The 20,729-nt window shown below is 44.8% G+C and overlaps 1 protein-coding gene across 4 annotated transcripts in view; it reads left to right on the top strand.

Annotated features, from left to right (window-relative positions):
* Positions 1-20,208, top strand: part of MICAL2 (microtubule associated monooxygenase, calponin and LIM domain containing 2) — a 227,673-nt gene extending 207,465 nt beyond the window's left edge. For 2 of the 4 annotated variants that reach the window (XM_081239970.1, XM_081239971.1), the window contains 3 exons: positions 9,809-9,911; positions 14,261-14,334; positions 18,074-20,200. In XM_081239970.1, coding sequence (XP_081096096.1) covers positions 9,809-9,911; positions 14,261-14,334; positions 18,074-18,258 — 362 coding nt within the window. In that variant the 3' untranslated portion in view covers positions 18,259-20,200. Of the gene's footprint in view, positions 1-9,808; positions 9,912-14,260; positions 14,335-18,073 lie in introns of all 4 variants that reach the window. The other 2 variants (XM_081239973.1, XM_081239972.1) reach the window with 2 other exon arrangements.
* Positions 20,209-20,729: the final 521 nt, after the last annotated feature.

The following is a 20,729-nucleotide window of genomic DNA, read 5'->3' as shown; positions in this document are numbered from 1 at the left end:
GTAATTAAGGAAGTGCAAATTAAGACTACAGTGAGAAACTATTTTAAACTATTAAATTACCAAAACTTATAAAATCTAATACTAAGTATTTGGCAAGGGTGAGGAACAAAGGGAGCTCTTATTCAGTGTTAGTGGGAGTGTAAACAGCCACAGCTCTTTGGAAAACAATTTGTCTTTATGCTGTAAAGCTGAACATTCTCATACCTACTACTCAAGAATTTCATTCCTAAGTATATATTCCAGAGAAACTTTTGCCCACATGGATCAGAAGACATATACAAGAATGTTCATAGCAGCATCATTCATAGTAGCAAACCACTAAGAACAACCTAGATATCCATTAACAGGAAAATGGATAAATTGTAGAACAGTTAACTGTGGCACATACAACTGAATATTGCATATACAACAGTGAAAATGAATGAGCAGCATAGAGGCATTTTAGAAACATATAGAAAGAATTTAAAATGAGCAAGTTGCAGAGACCACATATAGTATGATATCATTTCAATAAAATTCAAAAGCAAGAAAAACTTTATGACGAATAGATATGTAGCTAAAAGCAAAACAAAACAAAAAGCTGTTTAATAAAGGAAGGACTAGAATTTTTGTTCTTCAGCTGCAGCCTCTGGCTCCCAGAATGGGGTCATGAGCTACCTTCCAGCATCCTGGCTTTGCCAAGACTGAATCAGGCCAGACCCCCAGTGCAGCTTTCTAGATTATCACCATCATGTGTAAGGAGCCTGTGGGAAGTCAACGTACCCAGAGCACTGGGTACAGAAGGCCTGGCTAGAGATTTAAATGAAATAGGCCTGTGGATGAGCACAGGATCTTAGAGCCGACCAGAGGCCAGAGAACAAGAGGCAAGGCAGGGGCTGAAACCCAGCCAGTCTGAGGGAGATGCTTGCACACTGCTACTGAGGATTCTGGCTGTAAGCACTCTACTGCCGGTTCATGCTCCAGAACATCACTGATGGTGTTGAGGGCATTGAGAGAATTGCAGCAAAGACCAGATTAGGACTTCTCAGAGATTCTAAGGGGGCAGGAAATCATGTCTAAAGAATTAGATAGTTGTGAACCGGAGAGCAACACGAGACCCAGCATGGAAAAACAACACACCAATACACAATCAGAGAAGCATTCAGCGTTACCAACAAAAGGAAATGGTTAAAAAGCCACGACTTTAAAGAACGGATTGTTCATTCAGTCTGTTATTCTCCATTGAGAAAAAAGTTACGGGCCATTAAGTGCCATTCCCTCTAATGTAAGCAGGGACTAAGTGCTGTCAGGCTAGGTGATCTGAACTCGATTATGAGGGGTTATAGAAGAATTTCAGTAGGGAGTGACAAAGTTTGCTTTGCTTTTTTGAGAGCTCACTCAGGGACAAGTGGCTTGATTTACATGACTCCATTAATAGCAAGTCGTTTTGTGTTGAGTTTTGACTACTTTATTTCACTTAAGCAAGTGGAATCCTTGCATTTTGTCTAGGAAAGAGCATGGTGTGAGGGCACGGGAGCAAAGGAAGAACCAGTCGACTGTGGTCACAAGCAGGGGTGGCAGTGAGGGTTAGGTAACTGGGCTATTCTACTCACAGCCAGAGGCTGCTCGCTTTCTGGCCGTGCCATTCTAGCTGCATCCTGGTTCCCAGATGTAGCAGTCACATCCCTGCCCTGGAAGGGCTTGCAGCTCACCAGCAGCCATGGGACCCGCTGGAGACATGGTTGAGTGCACAGTCTGGATAGGCACAGAGTCTCTAGTCTTCTTCCCAAGCAAGTGCTGACAATCCAGCCAGCCATATGACCCTTCCATTTACATGGAGACAAAAAATATATATAATTATTTAAGAGCTTTTATTAATCTCAAGTGAAGTCACCAGATAAAGTTTAGCCATATGTAATCAAGTCAGGGATTACACTCTAGTTGAGGTTTAAAGATATACAGCAAATACTCCACGTGGAACTATAGAACTAGACACTGGAAGAAACAACAGGGTGGTAATGGCAATGGTACATTTTCTTGAATGTTTACTATGTACCAGGCACCATGCTCAGCATTTTGCATGCATCATCTCATTTAATCTTCATAACCGATTTAGGAGGCAGGGACTATGATCACCCCCATTTTTCAAGAGAGGAGACTGAGGCAGAGAGATGTGAGGTTACTTGATCAAGGTCACACATTTGTAAGTGTGAGAGAAGGTTTGATTGATCTCAAAGCCCATGCCCTCTGCCACTACACTCTACTGCATTTACGGTGAGGGGCAATGCTGCTTGAGACTTCACTAGGACCTGCAAGGAAGCTCTCTGGTGGGTAGCAGTGAGGTGATGGAAATCTCAGTACATTGCTGAGGTTGAGAGTAAGGCAAGCCTGGGATAGGCACAATCTGCCTGCACCCAATGCTTTGGGAAAGCAGATTCCCTAGAAATCTGCACTTGATTCCGTGTTCAAAGATCCCCAAAAGTGCTTTTGACTACTGAGGAAAGGAAGAGTCTAAAAAATAAACTGGGGCTTCCCTGGTGGCGCAGTGGTTGAGAGTCCGCCTGCCGATGCAGGGGACACGGGTTCGTGCACCGGTCCGGGAAGATCCCACATGTCGCAGAGCAGCTAGGCCCGTGAGCCATGGCTGCTGAGCCTGCGCGTCCGGAGCCTGTGCTCCGCAATGGGAGAGGCCACAACAGTGAGAGGCCCACGTACCACAAAAAAAAATAAAATAAAATAAAAAATAAACTGTAGGCTAAAAAGTTGAAAATTATTCCACTCAAAAAAGTAAATTAAATTGATTGATTCAGTTCAACCTGTGTTTGTTGAGTACAGCATCAATACAAATCAATGAGGCTGCACAGGGAACTCTCTGAGGGATCTGATTTTAGAAGGACACACAAGAAAGATTGAAGGGACTTCCTTGGTGGTGCAGTGGTTAAGAATCTGCCTGCAAATGCAGAGGACACGGGTTCGAGCCCTGGTCTGGGAAGATCCCACATGCCGCGGAGCCTGTGCGCAACAACTACTGAGCCTGCGCTCTAGAGCCCGCGAGCCACAACTACTGAGCCCGCGTGCCACAACTACTGCAGCCCACGCGCCTAGAGCCCAAGCTCTGCAACAAGAGAAGCCACCGCAAAGAGAAGCCCACGCACGGCAAGGAAGAGTAGCCTCCACTCGCCGCAACTAGAGAAAGCCTGCGCAGCAACGAAGACCCAATGTAACCAAAAATAAATAAATTTAAAAAATAAAAAAATAAAAATAAAAATAAAGAAAGATTGAAGAAGGGACTTGGAACGCAGGATAAAAGTCTGGCTTGAACCTGTAGGTATAATGTAGCAAAGGGGCTGAATCTGAAAAGCAACAACAAAAAATACTCTAAAGACAGCAAAACAGTGCTGTTTCTTTTGGATTAAAGACAAGGCAAGGATAGACCCAGCACTGAAGCAGATGGTATAATGTTACATGACTGGGGAGAGGCAGGGTTTTCTACTCTCCGCTTTTGTTTTCTTAATCAAGGAAAATGGTCCTCAATCTAGAAATGTTAAGCAAATATCTAGATGAGGAAATTGAATCTGGATAGGTGAGAAAAATGGGAGAGCAATGAATTCAGGTTTCTAAGCCCGGGTGAAAGATGATACGTACATACAGAGAGTAGTGTCTTTGATGTGGCCTTACTAAATCAGAATTTGTTGATTGACTGAGTTAACCCCCTGGTGTTGAAATAAGTTGCACATACCTCAGTCTTTGAAGGCTCAGGAAGAAATCCTGGACCAAAAAACTAGAGATGAGTACATTTTCTACTTTCACATGAGAAAGAAACATGAGTTCTGATCCTTGTCAAAATTCTAGAAAGGATTGTTAAAGAAATTGTGAATATTGAGAAAGAAATTTAGAGATTACTAAGGAATCACTGGTGTTTACTTAGAAACTTTGGAAAACAAATGTCATTTCCTTTTCTGGGTGGTGTTGTGAGGTGTGTCATGCCAATGGGCAAAGCAGGCTTTGTGAAGCTTGGTTTCAGGAAATTATTTTGTTATTAAAGTTTCTTATAAGAGCCTAGTGGACAAGATACAGAAATGTGGACTGGATGGTACCAGTTGGGTGCCATGCGTTTAAAGTTTATAGAACAGTCTCACCCAAAGGTCTCTAATGGGCTAGATCGCTCTGTTCTTGGTCTAGTCCTATCTGATGTTTTGTTTTTTAATATAGTGTAAAGGTACAGGATGCCCTTTTTTATCGATTCCACAGAAATCCCAAATCTAGGAGAAATGTGTCAGATGGAGAAAATATCCCAAAGATTTCCCCTTGATGGTACAAAATAAACAAGATGATAATTAACGAGACACAAATAAAGTCTTGAATTAGGTCTAGAAAAAGATCAGTTGCACAAGTAGAACATAAAGTCATCAGACTTCACCACCCCTGGTGTGGAAAGACCAGATTCGACTGCAAGTTAGGAAGAGCCAGGTGAAGACACTGCTGCTAAAAGGACTTCTGCAATCCCAGGGCACAGGGTGAAAATGCAAGGGTGTCTCTCCGCTCTGGGTTGTTTGATTCTGGACTCTCCTTAAGATGTGTCCTGGGAAAGTAGAGGGCAAACAGAGGTGGGTAGCTCTTTTATGACAAAATGATAAATGACCTGGAGGTACTGACGAAATAAGAACACTTCAGTGTATCATGAGACCTGCCTTCAAATATCTGAATGTCTTTCATGAAAATATAGAGTTACTGTTCTCTATTTTCCTTGAGAGGGCACAACTGGACTCACTGGCTTGCAGCCAACCCATCAAAAATCAAAAGAAAGAAGTTTTCAATACTTAAGAGTACACAGCCCTGCAGTGGGCTTCTTGGACAGCAGGGAATTCTACCATTCTTGGAGAATTATAGTAGAATCTAGGGTGGGAGGGAGGTAGAGGGAATTCCTGTGTGCCCCCATGGCTGGGAGAGATGATGACCCCTAAGTGTTCTCCCATCATGTATATGATTTGAATAATGACCGTTACCATTTATTGAGCTTATACTAAGTGACAGGGCTGGGCTAAGGTCTTTGTGTGCACAATCCCACTGCATCTTTATAACAAATGAGGAGACTGAGGCTCAGGGAGGCTGTTAAGAGCTTAAGCCCACACAGTGATAGGTCAAAGAATGGAATTTTGATCCCAAGCTTGAGTTTAAAGTATACGCTTTTAATTTCTATGTTATATATGATCTCCAGTCTATATACTTCATTCTTTCATTCAGCAACTATGCCCTGGAATGCCTTGTTCTTCACCTCCTCCTGCCTCTCACTCATCCACTTAGGCTGAGCTCACCTACTGTCTCCTCTCTGAGGTTTCCCCACTTCCTCCACACAAGATGAATTGCTTCCCTCCTGTGTTGCATGGCAGGGGGCACATTGTATCCTATTTGCCTGTGCAGTGTTGGTTTTCCTACTGGACTGCAAGCTCCCAGTTTCCTGAACAGCTGGAACTAGTGCTTATTCATCCCTGTCCCTCAGCACCACAAACAATGCTCAGAAGATGTTGGTACTCAACAGGTTTATAAATTAGTCCATTCATCCACCCAGTCATTCATTCAAGAAACCTAAGAAAGAATAACATCTTCTTTCTTTCTTTTTTTTATTAGAGTATAATTGCTTTACAATGTTGTGTTAGTTTCTGCTGTACAATGAAGTGAATCAGCTATACGTATACATATATCCCCTCCCTCTTGGACCTCTCTCCCACCCCACCCCACCATCCTACCCATCTAGATCATCACAGAGCATCAAGCTGAGCTTCCTGTGCTTTATAGCTTATTCCTGCTAGCTATCTATAAGGAGGCAAGAACTTACAATGGAGAAAAGACAGCCTCTTCAATAAGTGGTGCTGGGAAAACTGGATAGCTACATGTAAAAGAATGAAATTAGAACACTACCTAACACCATACACAAAAATAGACTCAAAATGGATTAAAGACCTAAATGTAGGGCTTCCCTGGTGGCTCAGGGGTTGAGAATCCGCCTGCCAATGTAGGGGACATGGGTTCGATCCCTGGCCCGGGAGGATCCCACATGCCCGGGAGCGGCTGAGCCCGTGCGCCACAACTACTGAGCCTGGGCTCTGGAGCCCGTGCTCTGCAGCAGGAGAGGCCACAACGGTGAGAAGCCTGCGCACCACGAGAGGAGTGGCCCCTGCTTGCCTCAACTAGAGAAGGCCCATGCGCGGCAATGAAGACCCAACACAGCCAAAAAAAAAAAAAAAAGACCTAAATGTAAGACCAGACACTATAAAACTCTTAGAGGAAAACATAGGAAAAACACTCTTTGACATAAACCACAGCAAGATCTTTTTTTACCCACCTCCTAGAAAAATGAAAATAAAAACAAAAATGAACAAATGGGACCTAATGAAACTTAAAAACTTTGCACAGCAGAGGAAACCATAAACAAGATGAAAAGACAACCTTCAGAATGGGAGAAAATATTTGCAAATGAAGCAACGGGCAAAGAACTAATCTCCAAAATATACAAATGGCTCATGGAGTTCAATATTAAAAAACCAAACAACCCAATTTAAAAATGGGCAGAAGACCTAAATAGACATTTCTGCAAAGAAGACATACAGATGGCCAAGAGGCATATGAAAAGCTGCTCAACATCACTAATTATTAGAGAAATGCAAATCAAAACTACAATGAAGTATCACCTCACACCAGTCAGAATGGCCATCATCAAAAAATCTACACACAATAAATTCTGGAGAGGGTGTGGAGAGAAGGGAACCTTTTCGCACTGTTGGTGGGAATGTAAATTGATACAGCCACCGTGGAGAACAGTATGGAGGTTCCTTAAAAAACTAAAAATAGAACTACCATACGATCCAGCAATCCCACTACTGGGCATATACCCTGAGAAAACCATAATTTAAAAGGATACACGTACCCCAGTATTCATTGCAGCACTATTTACAGTAGCCAGAACATGGAAACAACCTAAATGTCCAACAACAGATGAATGGATGAAGAAGGTGTAGTAAATATATACAATGGAATGTTACTCAGCCATAAAAAGGAATGAAACTAGGTCATTTGTAGAGATGTGGATGGACCTAGAGTCTGTCATACAGAGTGAAGTAAGCCAGAAAGAGAAAAACAAATATCATATATTAACACATATATGTGGAATTTAGGAAAATGGTACAGATGAACCTATTTGCAGGGCAGGAATAGAGGCGTAGACGGTAGAGAATGGACCTGTGGACACAGAGGGGAAAGGGGAGGGTGGGACGAATTGGGAGATTAGGATGGACATATATACACTACCATTCGTAAAATAGATAGCTAGTGGGAACAAGCTATAAAGCACAGGGAGCTCAACTTGGTGCTCTGTAACATCTTATTTATTTCTCTCCCCCTTTTAATCCTTCCTGCATGAAACTCCAGGTATCATTCTCCTACTCAGCCACCTTCAGTGTCCCTTTGTATCTACAGCATTAAGTACAAGAGCCTTAGCATGGCTAAGGGGCCTCTATTATATGTAGATTTTCATACCCTCCAAGGTCTCATCATCCTCCCCTCCATGTCCCCTTAGCCCTTCCTGATCTCTGTCTCCACCATCTTCTATCCTATCCCCTAGTCTTTGAACATATTGTTCCCTCTTCTTGGAATATCCTCTCCCACCCTCATTATTTCCTCTCAAAGTGTTATCCATTCTTCAACGTCCCAGTTCAGACATCACCTCCTCCCGGGAAGCCCACCCTCACACCCTGACCAGGAAAAGCCTCCCTTCTCTGTATTCCCAGTCCTTTTTTGCTGCTTTGTTGTTGTGACAGTTTTCTAATATTCTACTTTATTTTACCTTTTCGGTCCATCTGATCCAAAAGATTATCTAACAATACCCTTTTTAGCAGGCACTATGCCTTACCATCTCCAATATTCTTGTGATATGTGGCATTATCTATCACTGTATCCCCAGTACCTAAGGCAATACCTGACACCTATTCCATAAATAGGTGTTATTGAATGGATGGATGAATGGATGAATGAATTCATCAGAAGTTCTGCATTGTAGCATCAGTTTGCACACTAACTAAATATATAATTTGTGACATTTCATATCAATTGCTCTGGACCCCAGTTTCCATGTCAATAAAAGGGTGTCCAAGGAGACAGGGAGAAAGGGTACTCATTTTTATGGATGACTTTGCTGTGTGCTAGGCAATGTGCTAGGGGCGTTATTTACCTTACAGGCCTAAGGGAGGGAGGGAGGGATGAGGATGGGGGAGGGGTATACAAGCAGTGAAGAGTATGGGCTTAGGATAAGGCTTCCTTGAACTCAAGCCCTAGCTCTGCTACTTACTAAATGTGAGCTTGGGCAAGTTATTCTAATCTTTTAAACCTCTGTTTCTTCAGCCATCAAGTGGTGATAATAAGAGAACCTACTGGTGAGTTTGTTGTGAGGATTCAGTGAGGTGTTGAATATAAGGTACTTAGCCCATCGACTGGCACGTAACCCTGAATTATAAACAGCAGCTCATTACTATTATTCTATTACTTGTGTGTCTTCTTGTTCAGTTTACCTCATGAAGAAGCAGAGGTTCTGAGAGGTTAAACTACTTGCCCAAGGTCACATCTTCTGTCTGCCCTGTTTTCCTCTCCACCTACGGGACCCTTCAGGATAAATCCTTCAAGAACGGCCATGAGCTTTGCAACACAACCTGTGTTCCCATTTCAGGGTGAAATACTAGAAAGCCACCCCATGTTGCTGCTTCTCAAACATGCCCAGATTTTAGCATTTTATTATCTAAACATTTAGCATCTAACACTGAATATCTAAAAGCAGGGTCAGTTTTCTCATGGTTATTCTTCTGTTTAATAAAGGAAGAAAGGTCATAATCCAAGTTATAAGAGTGAACGGATATAACTTTTTCCCTATGAGATTCAAAGCTAATACCTTTTACTCCCCCATCATTTGGCTTTGTGCAAAAAATCAAAATGCCAATTACTGCTCCTCTGTGACTAAATGAAGTGTGAGCTTCCCTGCCCCATAAAGGGAGCCACACCCCAGCTGGACACTCAGTAGGCATTTGATTCAGAAGAAGAGAAGGAGATAGTAACCATCAGGGTTACTAGGGTTTTCTTTGATGGAGGATGTGATGCACAAATGTACAGAAGTTTTTCTTTCTTTAAATAAATTTTTAAATTTTATTTATTTATTGTTTCTGGCTGTTTTGAGTCTTCGTTGCTGCGTGTGGGCTTTCCCTAGTTGCAGTGAGCAGGGGCTATTCTTCGTTGCGGTTTGCGGGCTTCTCATTGGGGTGGCTTCTCTTGTTGTGGAGCACGGGCTCTAGGTGCATGGCCTTCAGTAGCTGTGGCTCGTGGGCTCAGTAGTTGTGGCTCGTGGCTCTAGAGTGCAGGCTCAGTAGTTGTGGCTCACGGGCTTAGCTGCTCTGTGGCATCTTCCTCGACCAGGGATTGAACCCGTGTCCCCTGCACTGGCAGGCAGATTCTCAACCACTGCGCCACCAGGGAAGCCCTGTATAGAAGTTTTATGGAGGACATACAGATAGGCAGGAGAGGGATCATTAGTGGCAGGCCATTGTCAAGGGTATATGGCCCATGGAGCTGAAGTATTCATGCCCTAAATGTCCAGGAGGACCTCCCCCAGAGCATGCACAGGTGGGTTTTATTTGTCATGCCCATGATCTCGAGGCATCAACAAGCCATCAGGGGCCTGCGCCTGCAGAGCCCTTTTTGCTACAAACATGGCCCCCTAAAGTAGCTCCAAAGCAGTTTGATCATGGGAGGAGAAATGCCAATCTAACCCATTTGCCGTTGATTTCTTAAGCAGATTCAGGCACACAGGATGAAGCACAGCTTTTGCAGGAATGGTTTAAGCTGGTTCTGGAGAAGAATAAATTAATGCGATATGAGTCGGAGTTACTGATCATGTAAGTAAGTAAGGCAACACAGATAACAGTGAGGCCTAAAAGCAAAGGGGGCGGGAGTGGGGTGGCCCACCCTCCTAGGTTGAAGTCTCAGGATTTTTTCTTCTTGTGCATACAGAATTGTGATTGAGACAAATTGACATTTGATGTCTTGCATATCATGCTGGCATTAGTGCAGAGAATCTTCAATTGTCTGTTCTCTGCTGTGGAGTCCTATGGCTAAAATGATTTCAGGTAATGGGTCTGGAGCTGGAGGGCCTTTGGATAAGGCACTTTCAATCCATCCCTGTCCCCCACACCAGGGGGCACCCACTTGCAGTCACACACCTGCAATGGGGAAGCATGTGTCTGGCTTCTGTGTGTGAATCATGGGAAGGGCTTGCTGAAATCGCCTGACCACTTCCTTGTGGCTTTAATGGATTGAAGGTGGAGATCGGTCTGGCTGTCCTCTGAATGAGAGGTTGCAGTCTGGCTGGGAGATCAGAAAGTAGAGATGGATCTTACCGTACTCTGAAAATGTTGAAGGTCATTCTACCTGTCACCATGCTGGAGGGAAAGGAAGTAACATTTAATATAAACTGACTAAGCACCACAAGTTGTACTGGGTGTTTTCACTTATGCTGTCTTATTTCATTTTCACCCCAACCCTGAGAGTTAATCTTGGGAGTCTTTGAAGGGGTCTAATAAAATTCTTTTCCTCTTCTCTGCCTGGGTTCTGAGCCGGGTGAGAAATAAGACAATTGGGTCAATAGTTGACCCAGAATATCAAAATAAGGTGTTTATTACTGATTATGGCTAGCTCGGCTAAATATGAGAGCCCAAGTGGGCTTGCTAACTATATTCATTTCCTAGGGCTGGACTAATGTATTATCACAAATGGGGTGGCTTACAATGAGAGAAATGTATTCTCTCTCAGTTCTGGAAGACAATCTGAAATCGAGGCATTAGGAAGGCCACGCTCCCTTCGCGGCCTCTGGGGGAGAATTCTTCCTTGCCTCTTCCAGCTTCAGGTGCCTCCAGGCATCCCTTGGCTTGTGACTGCATCACTCCACTCTCTCCCTCTGTCTTCATGCAGCCTTCTCTGTGTGTCCATGTCTTCTCTTCTGTCTCTTGTAAGGACACTTGTCACTGGGTTTGGAGCCCACTGGCATAATCCAGAATATTCTTACCTCAAGGTTCTTAACTTAATTACATCCACAAAGACCCTTTTTCAAATAAGGTCACTTTCAAAGGTTCCAGGGGTTAGGATGTGGACATATCTTTTGGGAGTTCACCATGCAACTTACTATACTACCCAACCCCAGAATTAGACACACTCATCTACCTAGTCACGAAAGGTAGTGAATCACTTGCTTCTTAGGGGTAAGGCTTTTACCCTAGACCAGTGGGTCTCACCTGGGGGCAATTTCCATCTCACTTCCTCCTTCCAGGGATATTTGGCAATGTCTGAAGACATTTTTGTCTATCGCAACTGGGAGGTGCTAGTGATATCTAGTGCGGAGAGGCCAAGGGTGCCACTGAACATTCTACAATGCACAGGGCACCCCGCTTCCCTCACCAACAAAGAATTACCCAGCCCAAAATGTCAATAGTGTCAAGATTGAGAAATCTTGCCCTAGACCCATAGCAAGGCTCAGAGTAACAGAGAACACATGTTTGCTGCAGGCAGGCTGATCCCCAGGGAGAAAGGGTGTGAGCTGAGTTCCCCTAGTCTGTTCTTCCCAAATTTACCTCCCCTGGGGTGAGAGTGAGTATAAGCGTGAAAGTGGAGAGAAGAAGCCAGGAAGTATACTCCTTGAGCTCCACTGACATGAAGGAAATGCCAGGAATGGGTAAGAAGGGCTCATCTGTAGCAATTACTTTTATTATTACTGTTTTTTTAATTGATGTTCATGCTGAGACTCAAAACAACTAAATAATTTGTCCATCTCCGCCTGACTACAAAGTCCTTTTTATACAACTGTATCGTCTGCCTTTGGTCCAGGTGTGAATTATAAAATTCATTAACAAAAAAGTATCAAGCACATTCCATGTGCTAGGAAATGTGCTGGGTACTGTGGAAGTAGAGATGAATCAGGCCATAGTCCCGATCTTCGAGGATCTCATGGTTTCAGGGGAGACAGACACGTAAGCACACAGCATGAGAGGAATGAGAAAACATAGCAAGCGCTCCATGGAGGTTTGTAGGAGGAGCAGTCAGTGCACAGGCCCTGCCGGCAAAGGTCAGGTGGGTGGTGACTGCTCAGTGACTGTGGCTTCTCTCCTTGGTACATGGTCGGAGGGAACTTTCTCCTCCAACAGAGGCCAAGGAGGAGAACTCGGACGTGTGAGCTAGACAAAGACAGGTGGGAGCTCTGGTAAAGGATAGGTTTTAGTTTGGAGAAAGACCTGGCTGAACCAGGAGAAACGTCTTACACTGGTGTGTCATTTTGGGTCCCTTGGGAAAGCAGGTGCCAAGACAGAATTAGAAGTACAAGAGATGTATTGGGAGAAAGGAGAAAGGAGAAAGGGCGTGGGAGTGAGAGGGAAGTCTTCAGACCCCACGCAGTCCTGACACCTGTAAAAGGAGAGGGGAGGGAATGAGAATTGGCAGGAGGAACCTCAGACTGCAGTGCAGCCCTGAGAAAATCTGAGCCAGGCGAAGGGAGCCCCAGAGCAAAGACTGCCCATCCGAGGAGTCCGAAGTGGGGCAGAAATGGCCCAGCTCCAGCACCGCCACTGTGCTCGCTCACTGGCTGGAGCTGCTCAGGGACAGTGTGGCCTCAGCACAACAGTGAAGTGGATTCTGCTACAGCAGTCAGCTCACTCCACACTACACTCCTTCCAGAGTTCTCTCTTAAAGGAAGATCTGAGTGGTGCGTTTCCACTGGCTACCAGAGTGGGCCAAGGGAAGTTGAGTGTCAATAGCAAAAGGGAGAGTATTGAACAAAGCATGGACCTTGGCCCACGTAATAGTAGAAGTAGTAAAAATAACGACAGTGGCAACAGGGTATAGTAAATTGACCCAAAGCTATAGCAGATACACATGCAGCCTGCAGGTGGGGCTGGAAGGGAAGGCCCCCCTCCACGTCAAACCCAGGGACCTAGACTCAGCCCTCACCCTCTTCAGTGTCTCTGTAGCATTGGACACCCTTGATCTCTTTCTTCTCTCCTGAAACTCTCCTCTCTTGGCTTCTGTGATGCTGCATTTCTTGTTTACCCTTCCAACCTTTTGCTTGCTTCTTCCCTGGCTCTACCGCTTTTGTTTGGCTTCTAAATGTAGGTGTTCCCAAGGTCCTGTCTTCAAACCTTTTTTTCCTCTATAGCAGGGGTCCCCAACCCTCGGGCTGTGGATCAGTACTGGTCCGTGGCCTGTTAGGAACCGGGCTGCACTGCAGAGCAGGAGGTGAACAGTGGGCGAGCAAGTGAAGCTTCGTCTGCTGCTCCCCATCGCTCCCCATCGCTCCCCATCGCTCTCATTACCGCCTGAACCTTCCCCCCCGTCCCCCGGCCCCCACTCCTGTCTGTGAAAAACTTGTCTTCCACGAAACTGGTCCCTGGTGCCAAAAAGGTTGGGAACCGCTGCTCTATAGCCTCCCTTTTAGAGATTACGTGACTTCACCTATCACCTCTGACCCCTGCCTCATCCATTTGTGGTCCTCATTTCTCCTGAGAACGCCAGACCTGCACTCCCAAAGGTTTGTGGAACCTCCACATTACCACATGGCCCAGCGTGTGGGAAGCTTACACACATACTCTGACATATGTGGGCTATCCCCAGGCATGGAAAGGTCATGAAGCTCTGTCTGAGCTTCGCCGAAAGCTAACTTCGCTTCTTGACTTTGCTGTTCTGTCGGTAGACACACTGAGTCCCCGGCACTCCAGCTTGACTCCTCCAAAACATCGCTGATTCTTCTTCCCACATCACTCACAACCAGATGGATAGTTGTCTGAGTATTCTGCCTCCATCCGGACAAAATGTCTCACTCCTCTTTCCTCCTTGTTTACCACAGTCAGAGATCTGGGAGTTGTTAGAGGTGATACTTGAAGTCACATTGCCCCTCAAAGAGAGGAGAGTTTCAGATTGTCATTGCTTCTACTGTTCTGATCATTTCTTCACGATCCAGTCCTGGGTGGCCTTCCAAAAGCTTGCTGAGAGCAGATTACAACCTTCAGCTGCTCCCCATCATCTCTTGAGTTCAGCATATCTCAGCAGCAGTAGCAACAGCAAAACTTTCAGTTTAGAGATATTCCAAGACCCCAGTTTTAATAAGGAAAAAAGAATGCAGTCACTATGGTCAATGGGTTTGTTAGTCAATATTTCTACACAGATCTCCAGTATTTACAAAGTTTGAACATTCTCTCATCCCCAGGGCCCGAGAACTAGAATTAGAAGATCATCAAAGCAGACTGGAGCAGAAATTAAGAGAAAAAATGCTCAAGGAGGGTGAGTATGGTGATATGTTTGGGGCTTTTGTTAAAGACGTTTTTCCGCATGAAGACACTTGACCAGAACATACTGCACATTGCAGAGTGGAGCACTTTTCCTGCCTTGTGTCACCAGCCTGGAAGTCAGAGGGGGCACAAAGCCAGCCTTCCTCTGCCCCCACCAGAGCACAGCAAGTCCTTCTTAGCTTCATTCACTGGGGCCGCGAGAGCAGCATTTAGCTCCATCCCATGTGCTAATAGGAACAAAGTCATTTAGTCACGCATTCATTCACTTATCCATCCATTCATTTAACAAATATTTGTTGAGACTCTAGAGTGGGCCTGGCAGATGGAGAAGAGCAGCCCTGCCCTGTGGCCTCACTCGGGAGACTGACACCCAGACCAGTAGTTACGACACAGTGAGATGAGGGTCATGACTTACGTGCTTTGGGAGCACAGAGGAGGGCAGGCCTGGTTCTGCCAGGCATTGGGGAATGTAAAGGAAGCATCCTTCCCACCACGGGCTGGGCCAGGGCATCACACATGAGAAAATTATTTCCACCATGAAGGAGGAAGAGTTGAAATAAACTTAATCGACACCATATACTGATTTATGCATTCATAGGCTCCAGCCTGCGAGGCATATTCACTCTGTTCTGTGCCTGTATGTTTGTGGGGCCAGATCCGTGCATGGCTTTCCTACATTTAGACCTAAGTCTGAAAGAGCAAGTTAAATCATTTCTGTATACATCATGGACCGAACATTGCACCTACCTATGGGTTACCTGCTTCAGAGCAAGCCCTTAGTAAATATGAGACATTATCATCATGATCATTCTTATTTAGATATTTTATCCCCATTTTACAGATTAGAAAACCGAGTCTCTGAGAACTTAAAAAGCATGCTCAACATAAATGATGGGTCTAAGACTTGAGAACAGATCATCACAGACTCGGGGTCTCCTGTTCTTTCTCACATAGTCGTGTTTGTAGATTGTTTCTTTTTTGTTTGGTTGGTTGTTTTTTTTTTGTTTTTTTTTGTTTTTTTGCGGTACACAGGCCTCTCACTGTCATGGCCTCTCCTGTTGCGGAGCACAGGCTCCGGACGCGCAGGCTCAGCGGCCATGGCTCACGGGCCCAGCCGCTCCGCGGCATGTGGGATCCTCCCAGACCGGGGCACGAACCCGTGTCCCCTGCATCGGCAGGTGGACTCTCAACCACTGCACCACCAGGGAAGCCCTGTAGATTGTTTCTTTACAGCAGTAGAAAACTATTTCTAACAAAATCCTTAGAGAACTGCTCTGTACAGAATGAATAAAAGTGGCATACATCATCTTTTATTCGTCAGAAGGGTCTCAGATGGTTCCATCATTGACAAACCAAAACCGAGAGAGGACTTTTAATTTTTGTGTGTTGATAATCAAATAAGGGGCATGAATACTGAAGTGTACCTAAATTAACAAACCATACTATATAACTAATATCTCACTTATACATCTCATAAAAATTTTAATTTGCTCCATATCAGGGTGGTAAAATACATACCACCAAAGGCTCCATTAGTCACTTTTTTTTTTTTTTTTTTTTTGCGATACGCGGGCCTCTCACTGTCGTGGCCTCTTCCATTGCAGAGCACAGGCTCCGGATGCGCAGGCTCAGCAGCCATGGCTCACGGGCCTAGCTGCTCTGCGGCATGTGGGATCTTCCCGGACCAGGGCATGAACTCGTGTCCCCTGCATTGGCAGGCGGACTCCCAACCACTGCGCCACCAGGGGAGCCCCATTAGTCACTTTTGAATCTTTTTTTTTTTTTTAATTCTTACTAAAGAATGATGGTCATACATCTTCTCACTCTTCTGGGGTGTACAAAAAAATATAGCTTCTTCATTTTGCCTTGTCATCTTGTGCGAAACCTTCATACCACTAGTTATCAAGAAGAAAAGGAAGGTAGGAAGGGAGGAAGGAAGGGAGGGAGGGAGGGAGGGAGGAAAGGGAACTTTTTTTATCCCTCTCTGGTAAACTTAGTCTGATGCAATAATTAAGGCTGATGCAGTCCCTCTAGGAAATGCTCAGTCTTTTGGGGATGAAAATGCTCAGTCTTGCAGGTTGCCACCCCTTCCATCTGCTTGATTCTTAAGGTGACCTCCAGGTCATGGCGAGAGGCAGGTTTGTGTGACTTCACAGCACTGGAAATCTGCGCGGGTTTCTCTGACTCATTGACTCCCACATAGCTATCTCCTGTCATCAGGCTGCCACTGTCTCTGCTGGCATTTGCAGCCGAGGTGTGCGGCTGGCCTGACCCATAGCCTGGCCTTTCTCTCAGCGTGCCTGGAGCCTCACTCCTGGCCTCGCTCAGCCTCACCTCAGCACATCCTCCACTCAGCCTGGCCAGACAGTCTCCACTGTGAGGCCACTCCATCCCTCATCACGGGGAGCCCCATGGCAGGCCCAGTGGCCGTCTACTTTTGCATCTCTGGGGCAAGTGGACATTTCTAGGCTCTACCAGTGTGTGCCACACACAGCAGATCAAGATCTGGGGAGCCACACCCCGACCCCTCGTCTCTGCTCAACCATGAAGTTCTACCTGTCCCACGTTTATACACAGGGCGCCTTTCCAGCTGGCCTCTTCCCAGAGTTTCAAGCAAGGGGCAGGGCAAGAGTCCCTCAGCCCCCCAGCACTCCCATCAGATGAGGTGACATTCCCTGCCTCTTTGGGGGCTTCCAAGGCCCAGAACGGAGAGACTGGAGCCCAGGGCTCTCACCTTTATCTTCTCCTGCCTCTCTCTCCTCCCTCCCATCAAACACGAGCTGCAAAGAGAATGGTGCCTCTTTATTTCCCTTTTGTCATATGTACCTTATTCCTGACACTGTTCTCAGAACTCAGCCTGATGCAAGAGACAGTGGTACCATCTCTGCTCTGGTATCCGGCCCACCACCTAGTCCCAGTGTGTTGAATAGGAAGAGCTAACAGAATCTATAGAGTCTTCTCCCAAGGCAATAATCTGGTTGACAAGACTTAAAAATCTGCCTTTAAAATCCTATTTTGAGTGTCAGAAAGTCATTGCTACCTGTTTCTTACTCTTTTCCTTCCTTTTATAAAAACCTTGTCTCCCTGAGGCAATCGAATGTCTCGGGCCAATTAGGAAGAAGGTCATGTACTCATCCGGGAGAAGCATAGTCACAGTCTGGAAACATCCTCCTAGCGGCCAGCCATAACCTCACTTGGCTGCCGCCTGGTCTCTAGTCAAAGGGCTGCAATTTGTCATTAACTACAAATGAAAAAAGGATTCTCACCCTTGAAATAGCTTCCACTGATGCGGATGGTTTACTTAGAAACTTTTCTCACAGATCGCTCTGCTCAGCCATGTTTAGGGGAAACTGCCTTTGTGTTGCCTTGTTGGTTTCTTTTTTGTGAGGGGAGGGCAGGTTGGAGGGCTTGGCAGGACCTGGCTGGTATTAACTTCTTTTTCTCACAAAGGGGTTTTCCCTGTCACTCTATATAGAGTCTCAGGATGAAAACAGCTGACAACAGCACAAAGCACCCGCCTTCCTAATCTGTGACTTGGAGGGCAGGTCCCTGGTGTTCAATTCATTCCCTTGTTTTCTCCATGGAAATTAAAGGGCAGAACAAGTCCAGAACAATCAAGAATGCCCGTACCAAAAGTTCTCCTGGGGTCACATCTTACCTGCAGTCCAATGTGGGTGTTTTTGTTTGTTTTTATTTTTTACTTATTTTTGTTTGTTTGTTTGTTTCTGTAGAGAGCCACAAAGATGAGAATGATCTGAATGAGGAGCAAGAAATACTCACCGAGCTGATGCAAGTAATTGAGCAAAGGAACAAACTGGTGGATTCCTTAGAGGAACAACGCATAAAAGAAAAGGCTGAAGACCAGCACTTTGAAAGCTTCATATTCTCCAGGGGATGTCAGCTGAGCAGGACATGAGAAAGCCCCACGGGGAGCAAGCCGAGGACCAGATCAGGCCACGCACCCTTCACTCTCTCCTTCTTCCTTTCACAGGATATGTCAGACCTGGAACGTAACTTATACCATGCTGCAATATATATATATATATTTTTTGTGGTACGTGTGCCTCTCACTGCTGTGGCCTCTCCCGTTGCGGAGCACAGGCTCTGGACGCGCAGGCTCAGTGGCCATGGCTCACGGGCCCAGCCGCTCCGCGGCATGTGGGATCCTCCCGGACCAGGGCACGAACCCGCGTCCCCTGCATCGGCAGGTGGACTCCCAACCACTGTGCCACCAGGGAAGCCCTGCAATATTTTTAAAAGAATTTAAGATTCTCTCATATGTACTCCAGCTGCCCAAGATCCTTCCAGAGATCATAATGAAGAAAATACAAAGACTCTTTTGAAATTGGCAGTCAACTTCAGTGGGTCTCTTAAATTGGAGGTGACCGTGGCAGATGACCAGCATTGTTTTCCGTAGAAAGTGACACAGAGATCGATTTTCCCGCTGCTTTCATCATTTTCTCATCCCAAATTCATTGAGTTACACATCTAAAGATTTTTAAGAAGCTGCCTTTTCATTAATATATCCATATTTGCCTTTTTTTGCATGGATGACCGGTTTCCAAATGTCAGAAAGAAGCAGCCGCAGTTTAAAGATTAGGTTAATATTTAAATTGTGTTTCCAGAGAAAGAGAAGAAACCTTGAGATTACTGATTACATAAAGCAAATAATTCATATAGCAGGTGTTAATTCAATCCAGGGTGAATTTAATTTACCAGGTGTAGTTATAAGCCTTAATATAATATACATAAGCAATGAGAGTTTAATAGAACATTTGAGCCTTAATTTTATTTTTAAAAAAAAGGAGGAAAAAAGGAAATAAAACTTTGACTTCATACCAGCAGGATTGTTAGTTAACACCAAATGGTGTTGGCTTAGAAAAGCTTTTTTTTTTTTTTCCCCCAGAGCACTCTCCTTATTGCCGCTGGAACATAGTGAAAAACCTTTCTAGAAAATGAATAATTTTGAAGCACTTTTTTGTAACTATTGGTAATGGCAAAAAGTATTATAAAACTCTTTCATTTGTTGATAAAATATTGGTGAGGTTGATGCTGCTACTAAAAACGAACATTCTAGTGATCCAGGTGAGGGATGCTCCTCAGTGGTGGTCTTATGTCTAAACAGAGAATCGTCTCTGACACTGTCTCCAGGGGTTGCCCAGGAAATCCACGACAAGACAAGGCCACTTCTGCCTTCAAGGTGGATTGGGGAGCAGTGGTCCCATTTACCAAATCCCAAACTGGGTAATGGATTTTTTGATGACATTTTCAATGTGAAAAGAAAGCTGGGAGATGGAGTTTCTGCACTGACATGGGATTCCTGGGACATTTTGACTGTTCATAGGGGAACCAAAGAAAAGATTTTAAATGGTGATTTGTTGTCATAAAGTATTTGATTGTTTTCCCTCAGTGGGATTCTTTGAGGGGTCAGTCCATCATTGACATGAGACAGACTGAAGAACTCTTTGTTGTATGTTTGGCCTGTCATTTCTGCAAGTGTTTAAATGTATTGTTGGACAAATGGTGCTTTGCAACTGCCTGGAGAGCTAACTTACCTCAATATAAGTTAACCCATAAACCACTTTTGTCTGAGATGCTGTCCGTGCACACCAATCTGGTCAGCTGAGAAGCCAGATATTAGAAGTGTGCTTGGATTTCCTGAGTCAGCCAACATTTTGGGTGGTATTAAAACACAACCTTTCCATGGATATACCAAGTTCCAAAGGTTGTAGTTCTTTTTCTTTCTTCTCTCCTTCCTTTTTCTTTTTATTTTCTCTTTTCTTTTAATAATCAGGTCTTCTAGTGCCTGAATTCTATTATTAGGAAATATATACAAGCATCTATTTCCCTCTTTCTCTCTCTCTCTCTCTGAAAACTGTGCCACTTAGGGCTATTTATCTATTTTTATTTATTTGTATATTTGGTGGAAATGGCTAATATGATTTCCTCATTATTCTGGTTTTCCTGTGTTATAATTTGGAGAAGACCTATTAGCACTAAGCTATTGGTATATAAGCTATTTAATATGCAAATAACCCAAAGGTTTGGGGCAATAAGTTGTATAGTATTAAAGATTTATGGGGCTTCCCTGGTGGCGCAGTGGTTGGGAGTCCGCCTGCCGATGCAGGGGACACGGGTTCGTGCCCCGGTCTGGGAAGATCCCACATGCCGCGGAGCGGCTGGGCCCGTGAGCCATGGCTGCTGAGCCTGCGCATCCGGAGCCTGTGCTCTGCAAGGGGAGAGGCCACAACAGTGAGAGGCCCGCCTACCGCAAAAAAAAAAAAAAAAAAAAAAAAAAAAAAAAAAAAAAAAAAAGATTTATGGAGATAGTCAAGATAATATTTTCTGCCATCAGGCATTCAGAGGTAAGACTACAGATGCATAGAA

This window comes from Mesoplodon bidens (genome assembly GCF_964165515.1).
Source record: "Mesoplodon bidens genome assembly, chromosome: 7".
Lineage (NCBI taxonomy): Eukaryota > Metazoa > Chordata > Mammalia > Artiodactyla > Ziphiidae > Mesoplodon > Mesoplodon bidens.
Note: the sequence above shows the minus strand (reverse complement) of the source record. Positions and strands in the feature narration are given on the sequence as shown.